The sequence below is a fragment of the Colobus angolensis genome, unplaced genomic scaffold, assembly GCF_000951035.1.
Source record: "Colobus angolensis palliatus isolate OR3802 unplaced genomic scaffold, Cang.pa_1.0 Scaffold26, whole genome shotgun sequence".
Classification (NCBI taxonomy): Eukaryota; Metazoa; Chordata; class Mammalia; order Primates; family Cercopithecidae; genus Colobus; species Colobus angolensis.
Window position 1 is genome coordinate 13728127 of NW_012115821.1, and position 8804 is coordinate 13736930.

Here is an 8804-nt window from a genome sequence, read left to right on the forward strand (position 1 = left end):
AGATTTTCCTGCCTCAGCCTCCTGAGTAGCTGGGATTACAGGTGCCCACCACCATGCCCAGCTAATTTTTGTATTTTTAGTAGAGACGGGGTTTCACTGTATTGGCCAGGATGGTCTCGATTTCCTCACCTCGTGATCCACCTGCCTCGGCCTCCCAAAGTGCTGGGATTGCAGGTGTGAGCCACCACACCCAGCCAGAAGCGGCCTCTTTCATGAGGGTACTGATCCCATTCACAAAGGCTACACTCTCATGACCTAATCACCTCCAGAAGGCCCCACCTCCTACTACCATCATAATACCTCCTATTCCTAGCTCCTAATCATCAGTACCTCCTAATCCTAGCCCTAACCCTTGGGGACTAGGATTTCTACATAAGAATTTTAGGTGGACACATTCAGACCCTGTCACCCTCCTACAACCCAGTAAGTGGGCTTACAGCGGACACCCGTCCTCACAGGCAGGCTTTCTAAAACCCATGCCGGCAAAATCCGTAACTCCTGGAGGCTTGTGGGCCCAATCCAGGCAGCACCCTCTTCCCAATCCTGGAGACACTGGCCAGGCCAGGCTTTCCTTTGCTCTTATGCCCCTACAGCTACACTGCCTAATTGTATGCCTCTGGGTGAGTCACAGAAGCTGAGTACCCGCCTTCTCATTCATAAAGTTGTGAGCAGAAGAAACGCTTCTTACCTCAGAGCTGAGCTGGGCATGCAGTAGATGCTCAGTAAGTGGTGCACAGGGTTGGTCCCCATGGTAGAGGCCCCCTTACACCCCCCAACCCCCCTCCATGTTCTCACAGCTCCACGCACTGAGCACAGGCATGAAGGCCATGATGTCGGAATTCTGCACTCAGGGAGCTGAGATATGCCGCAGGGCCTGTGGCGGACACGGCTACTCAAAGCTGAGTGGCCTGCCATCACTGGTCACCAAATTGTCGGCCTCCTGCACCTATGAGGGTGAGAACACAGTGCTCTACCTACAGGTGGCCAGGTAAGGTCCAGGCTGACCCAGGCCTTTGCCCAAGCCCTTGGGGACCCACCAAGCTTGTGGGGTGGAGGGTTCCGTCTGATACCCATAAAGGGAGCAGGCTTTGGGAAGTGCCACTTGGGAGCTGTCCAATTCCCCAGTATGACTAATCTATCCACTTCTAGGCCACCATCTTCTGTCACCTCCACCACAGCCTCAGACCCCTCCCTGGTCTCTTGCTTCTGTCTGTCCCGCTTCTCCACAGGCAGCCGGAGGGACCTTTTCAGAGCCTAGGGAAGATCACATCTTTCTCTGGTTTGAAATTCTTCAATGGCTTCCCAGTGCTCGTAGGAAAATGACATATTCCATGCTGTGGCCTGCAAGGTCTGTGTGACCTGACCCCTGCCTCCCTGTCCATGATGCTCTCACCACCTCCTGCCTCTGCTCACTTCTTTCTGGTTTTTTTTTGTTGTTTGTTTGTTTTTTGAGATGGAGTCTCACTCTGTCATCCAAGCTGGAGTGCAGTGGTGCAATCTCGGCTCACTGAGCCTCCCGGGTTCGAGCAATTCTCCCGCCTCAAACTCTGCAGTAGCTGGGATTACACACCACCATGCCCGGCTAATTTTTGTATTTTTAGTAGAGATGGGGTTTCACCATGTTGGCCAGGCTGCTCTCCAACTCCTGACCTTAAGTGATCCACCTGCCTTAGCCTCCCAAAGTGCTGGGATTACAGGCACAAGTCAACGCACCCAGCCACCTCTGCTCACTTCTGCCAGCCACACACCTCTTTCTGTCCAGGAGGCCTTTGCATTTGATCCCCTCCCACCCAACATGGCCTTGTTTCCTTTGGAGCAGTTTCACAATCTATCATTGTCTCATTTTTTTGTTCACCTTTTTAGCTCTACTCTACAACTAGACTAGGAGCTCCCTGAGGGCAGGGACTACCCCTACCTTGCTCGCTTTAGCATCACCTAGGCTTGGTGCAGAGCCTGCACACAGAGGCTCCAAGCAACGGCCAAGTCAGCCTCCTCCACACAGGTGATTTCTTTTCATCCCTCTTAGGTCTGTGGACCCTGGAGGCTGACAGAGCCTCATCCTCACCTACTCTCCGGTGACCAAACAGGGCAAATGCTTCCCTATGCAAGGAGAAAGAAGTTCACTGGCAAATATGAAAAACAACATTTATTGTGTTTTTAAAAATATATAACATCCCTTGGTTTTTTTCCAAATTAGAAAAGGAATACAATAGCACATATTATGTACTCTGCACTGTGCTAAGCACTCTACAAATATCATCTCATTCCGTTTCACAAACCCTCAATCAGCCGAGAACTGTCCTCCCCACCTAGAGCCAGAGAAACCGAGACTTGGGAGGTGAAGCTTCGTTCATCACACAGGTCTCAGCGAGGCTGTATGGGAATCCAGGGCTGTCTAAGCCCAAAACCTGTAACCACTGGATTATCCTAAAGCAGCAGTTGAGAGTCACCTATAATCCTCCTACTCCTGTTAGCATTCTTGCTTCTATCCTTCTTTTTTCAGCTAAGAAAATTTAATTTCCACCCAGTCACTGTACAAGTCATTATAAATCCCAAAATCGCAATGTTCTGATGGAAAATTCTGTTTGCTCAGATCACAGAAAGGTTTGTGTTCAGGATCTGAGAGTGTCTGGCCCAGCTCCAGTTTCCCGGGGTGTGCCTGACTGCAGGCCTCGAGGCAGGATGGCCCAAGGGGGAATCCTCAGGAGGGAGGCCAGGTGGAAACCCGGTGACCTGGCTCTCCCACGGGAAGGCTGGAACCCAGCATGAACTCGCCTGCCTCTGGGAGTGAGGGGTGCTGGGCTGTCCTACAGAGTCTCTGCCCTCCCACCTGCCTCCCCTTCCACCCCCCAGGTTTCTGGTGAAGAGCTACCTGCAGACTCAGATGTCCCCTGGCTCCACGCCACAGAGATCTCTCCCTCCATCTGTTGCGTATCTTGCCACACCTGACCTGGCCAGGTGTCCAGCCCAGAGGGCAGCCGACTTCCTCTGCCCGGAGCTCTACACCACGGCCTGGGCACACGTGGCAGCAAGGTAAGCCAGTGCTGATAAATCAGCCATCCCACCTGGGAACAGGCTCCATGCCACACTAGGGCCTTTGGATTGGTTGGGTGGACATTTGTGGATTCAGTTCTAAAAAGCCACCCCATGCCTAGCCTCCCCCATCCTCTCAGTCATCCTGCCACCATGGGAGAGAGGGGGGAAGTCCCCCGCATCAGCCATGGATCCCCATCACTTCCCCATCCTGGCCACCACTGGTGGCCCAGAGGTGTGATGTCCTTCTACTACTGTGAGATATTTTTTGAATCTCTAGGGTCCTATGGTGATTTGCAATACAAGGAATGTACCACATGTAAATACTACAAATGTATTGATATGCAAATACCAATAATAAAGCAATACTCACTCGTATGTTTGAAATATCCCATAATCTACAAATAATTTTTGAAAATATGACAACACCACAGAATAGAATTCATTTATTTCCAGGGTCTAGTAGGCTCCAGGGAACATGGACAAAGCCAATGACTCATCCATTCTGTCATTCAACAAATACTGTTCAGTACCTACTCTGTGTTAGGAATGACCAAATACACCAGGGGCTGGGAATAGAGAGGTCCTGACCAAACACAGATACCACGGTGGAAAAGATGGAGGTTTAACTACCTAAAAAGGAAATCTTCTGAACCCTGCCCCAAATTAAAACACCAAAACAGGCTGGGCATGGTGGCTCAAACCAGTAATTCCAGCACTTTGGGAGGTCGAGGTGGGAGGATTGCTTGAGCTCAGGAGTTTGAGACCAGCTTGGGCAACATGGTGAAACCCCACCTCTACCAAACATAGAAAAAAATTTAATAAAAAAATAAAAATGAAACACCAAAAACAAACTGGAAAAACATGTTTTCAGTATATAATAAGAGGCCTTATATCCCAACCTGTGGTCCCAGGGATGGTTAATAGTTATTTCAAGATCATAAGCAACTTGGAACATTCATTTATTTATTCCAAAAATATTTATTAACTGCCTATAATATGGCAGGCACTGTTCGAGGCATTAGGGGCCTATCAGTAAATAGGCCTGATAAACACCCCAGACCTCACAGAGCTAACATTTCAACTGGGAGATTTGAGGAGGGGAAAATAAGGCTGCTCAAGGTAATTAAAGTGTCATGATATTTCTCCTTGCTTGAAACTCAATGTGACATCTGCTTATCTGTTCCCTGACAAAGCAAAAACCATATTGCCTAATAAACAGTTTGCTTTACACACAGATTCCAAGGGTCATGGACGGATGGGCAGGGAATAGAAAATAAGAGGGGATTAAAGGTTAATAAAATGGCAAATGACTAATTTAGTGGTTTTCAGGACAAAGGTTGGTTTTCTGTTTTTATTTTTAGGTCCCGTGGGTAGAACCTGCAGCAGGCTAGGTGACTGGGCCTCTCTAGCCTTTACAGAAAAACCATTCTCCTTGCTCAGGCCATAGGACGACAGTCAACAAAAAGACCTGAACATACTGGTGTCAGGCTGGAATCTGCATTAGAAATAGGGGACAGCTCCTGGCCTATGGCCCTGAGGCTTTATAACATGGCGATTAACAAGTCAAAATCCTGGCTCTACTCCTTACTAGCTGTGTGACCCTGGACAAATTAGTTAACCTCTCTGGGCCTCAGTTTTCCCCATAGCAAACTGGGGGGTGCCTGCCTTTAAAAGAGTTAAAGAGATAATGAATATCAATCATTTAGCTTTATAGCATGTAAGTGGTCAATAAACAGGCATTATTTCTACTTCTGAGGGACCACAGGAAGCCCATCAGTTGTCTTTTCCACTCAGTCAGGAAGCTGAACCTTTTTTGCTTTGGCCTTCAGACTGATAAAGGACTCAGTGCACCATTTACAGACCCTGACGCAATCCGGAGCTGACCAGCACGAGGCCTGGAACCAGACCACTGTCATACACCTCCAGGCTGCTAAGGTGAGCGCCCGCCAGCTGAAGCTGAAACGGATCGTTTTGTTTCCCAGGCACACTACCCTGCTGGGAAAATCCAGGCTCTGCCATTATTCCCCAACTCTGCCTCAGCGGCTGCTGCCCTCATTTCACTTCCAAGGCTTTAGTCCAGGGTATTTTAATTAAAGGACTTAACTCCAAAGCAATCTTGCTGGCAGCTCTTAGGGGAAAAGGTAATGAGGCAGTGTTATTGGATTTGCTTCAGGTTGTTCAAATATTTCCTCCCAGATAGAAAAGCAGGTCAAGTCTCCCCTTAGCCCCAAAGGCAATCCTTGGATGTCTGATTCAATTTCTACTCGTTTTGTGTTTGTGCATAATTCACAGTCAGTCGGCAAATATTTGAGCACCCACTCTGCACTGGGCACTGAAGTGGGTGCTCAACAGTGAAGCCACTGCCCATGCACAGCTACAGTCAAGGAAGCACCATGACATGGCAATACAGGCTGCTGTGGAATCCCAGAGCAGGCACATTTCTGCCCACCTGGAGGAGTCAGAAAGGCTTCCCAAAAGAAGCGGCAACTTCAAGGATAAGCTGAAATTAGCCAGCTAAAGGGTGCGGTGGCAGCTTTGGAGAGAAAAGTTTCCAGGCAAAGGGAGCTGCGCATGCAAAAGGAGTCAGCAAGAAGAATTCTGGTGTGCTTGGGAGGAAGTGCAAATCTCTCAAGGAGGACCTAAGGAGGAGGACTGAGACAAGGGGAGAAGGAGACACACGCAAGGCTTCTGACCTTTTGCACCACTATGAAAAGTTGGGGTTTTGTTTTCATTGCAATGCTTTTGCTGAGTTTGTTTGGAGGTGGAGTAAAGTGATTAGTTTCATTCTAGAAGAATCATGCAGGTTGCCCGGGGTGGAATGAAAGGGAACAAGTTAGAAGGGAGCAAGTCTGGGCCAGGACTGAGGGTGGTCCTGACCATGAGCATGGCAGAAGGCCTGGAGACAAGTGGGTAGATCAGAGATACTAAGGGGGAAGAAGGCAGCGACAGGCCTCAGAGTGCTGGGGTGGGAAAGAGGTAAGAACAACTCCTGAGTTCTAGCTTAGGCAGCTGGGACTCTGGCACTGCCAATAACTGGAAAACTAAAGTGATCACACCAATGCTCAGGCCTCAGACCCAGAAAATGGCAGTCTTGGAACAGAAGAGCCCTGAAGGGCTGCAGAGGCCCTTGTGGGACAGGGTTGGTGGGGCAGGCTGGACGTTGAGTACCACCATGTGACCCACCACCTCCACCACACCGCTGGTTCTGGGATTACCTCTGCAGCTCTCAGTTCTGTTCAGCCTACAGCAGGGGCACCCCCTGCTATGCTAACTGTCCTGTAAACACAGACGGTGAGCCAAGGCTTCCCGCTTTCACTGGATCACCCAAACAGGAACCACAGCGGCCCATTATCCACTCATCCATTTTCCAAACCTATGGCCTGCCTTCAAATGGACCAGATGCTGCTTGCCAGGGTTACTTCATTTAATCCACACAGCCCTGGGAGGGAGACTGACATTATCTCCACTTCAAGAGTAAGGAAAGAGAACTCAGGAGTTAGGTCCCAGAGGTAGAAAATAGCTGAGTCCAGATGCTTTCCCTTCCCACACCACCGAGGGTGTGATGAGTGACTGAGGTGAGCAACAAACTCTGGGGGGATGGAGGGTGATAGCCAGCCAGCCTGTGAGGGAAGAACACGTCCCTGACAGCTTCCTGGGACGGTGGTGACCAGCTGAGTCTCCAAGGTCATAATGGATAGGGCTTTCTGTACTCTCTGTGCTTTGCGGGGTTATTTAGTCTACAGAAAGCTTCAGCACCCAACTGGGCCCCATCTGGAAACCATAAATGTGCAGGTAGAGATAACTGCAACTTGGGGGAAGTGGGGATGATACTGACAGAAGAGTAGACAAGGGGGAGCCATGGGCTAAATTCTGGTCCCAGCTCTGTGTGACCTCAAGCAGCCCCTTCGTTCTCTGGGCTTTAACTTCCCTGTCTGTAGACAAAGGGGCATGGGAGAGCCCTTTAGGCTCTGTCAGGCTCTGGTCCTATAATTCTGACTGACCAGAAGAGATGTCAGTCTCCAGGACCACTGGAACAAATGCTGGCCTCATTATAATCCAGCCTCAGTCTCCTGTGGCTTTGGCCACACAGGGTTAGGAATACAGCCCTGGTGTGGATCTCACTGCTACCACTTCCTAGCCATGACCTTGGGCAAAAAACTTAATATTTCAGAGCCTCAGTCTCTTCATCTGCAAGATAGAGCTAATAACAGTACCTACTTTGTAGGACTCTGATAAAGATTAAATAAGTAAAATTTAAAGAGAGGCAGCTAGCACATAAATGCATATATCCCACCCCCACCCCCAAATTAGACAGGAGGCAAGATTTAAACCAACACATACAATGTAAATAATGTTCACTGTGCTCAGAGCGTAGGACCAAAGTTCGGCTCAGCCCTTCCCCAAAGCGTAGAGGTCACCTCTGTCTCTGATCCTCATCCTGCTTTTTAAGGCAGAGGCCCAGGCCGTTGGGCAGCTCTCCATCACTCCACTCCTCAACTCAGAGCCTTAAGCATTTGAGGATGCAGCTCTCAGATTGGAACAGGAAAAGGAGTGTGGGTCTGCAGTTCTGCCAAGCTGGACCCAGTCTGAGCAACGAAGGCTACTGGACCCAGCAGAGGCAACACAGCACATCTGCTGACCTTCCACAGCCAAATGCTGCAAGTCCAGCATGGCTGTGAGCACACCATGTCTGAATGGCAAAGTGGAGTTGTCAGCACCTGTGTGAGGGCCCCCTAGGAACCCCAGGTTCTTTCCAAGTGAGAAAATGGATCGGGTCACTGTGCAGCTAAAGACTCCCGATCCCACAGAACAAATTCCGACCGTGTTCTTCACAGCCCTTCACTGACCTGAGCCCCAGGTATGAGTCCACCCTAACCTCCATGGTTCCCCATCATCACCTCATTATACCACCACACTTCGGCCTTATTAAATTGCCTGTAGCTTCCTGAATGTACAACTTTTTGCACATAAGGTTACCCCTGCCTGGAATGACCTTTCCCCCAACTCATGTCCCACTGGGTGAACTCCTTTGAACCCCCAAGACATTCTTTTTTTTTAAGATAGAGTCTCACTCCATCACCCAGGCTGGAGTTCAGTGGCACAGTCTCAGTTCACTGCAAACTCCACCTCCCAGGTTCAAGCGATTCTCGTGCCTCAGTCTCCTGAGTAGCCAGAATTACAGGTGTGCACCACCACATCTGGCTAATTTTTGTATTTTTTGTAGAGACAGGGTTTCACCATGTTGACCAGGCTAGTCTTGAACTCCTGATCTCAAGTGATCCGCCCACCTCAGTTTCCCAAGGTGCTAGGATTACAGGTGTGAGCCACCGCACCCAGCCAAACCCCCAAGACACTCTAAATCTTGCTACTGAAAATCACTACAGCAGCATGGGCATCACAGGGGACCTTGTTAGAAATGCAGTCTCAGGCCTTGCCCTGGAATCTGCATTTTGACAAGATCCCCAGGTGATCTGTGTGCACATAAAAAACTGAGAAGCGGGGCCAGGCCCAGAGGCTCATGCCTGTAATCCCAGCACTTTGGGAAGCCAAGGAAGGAGAATCACTTGAGCTCAGGAGTTTGAGACCAGTGTGGGCAACATAGCAAGACCCTCGTCTCTACTAAAAGTACCAAAAAAAAAAAAAAGCCAGGCATGGTGGTGTGCACCTGTGGTCCCAACTACTCGGGAGGCTGCGGCAAGAGGATCACTTAGGCCCAGTGGGACACAGGTTGCAGTGAGGCAAGATCGCAACACTGCACTTCAGCCTGG

General features: G+C 49.7%; 1 protein-coding gene across 1 annotated transcript in view; it reads left to right on the plus strand.

Annotated features, from left to right (window-relative positions):
* The window catches only part of ACOX2 (acyl-CoA oxidase 2, branched chain), a 36922-nt gene that overhangs the window by 9747 nt on the left and 18371 nt on the right, over positions 1-8804 (plus strand). The window contains exons 10-12 of the mRNA XM_011947213.1: positions 798-988; positions 2854-3033; positions 4866-4971. Coding sequence (XP_011802603.1) covers positions 798-988; positions 2854-3033; positions 4866-4971 — 477 coding nt within the window. The remainder of the gene's footprint in view (positions 1-797; positions 989-2853; positions 3034-4865; positions 4972-8804) is intronic.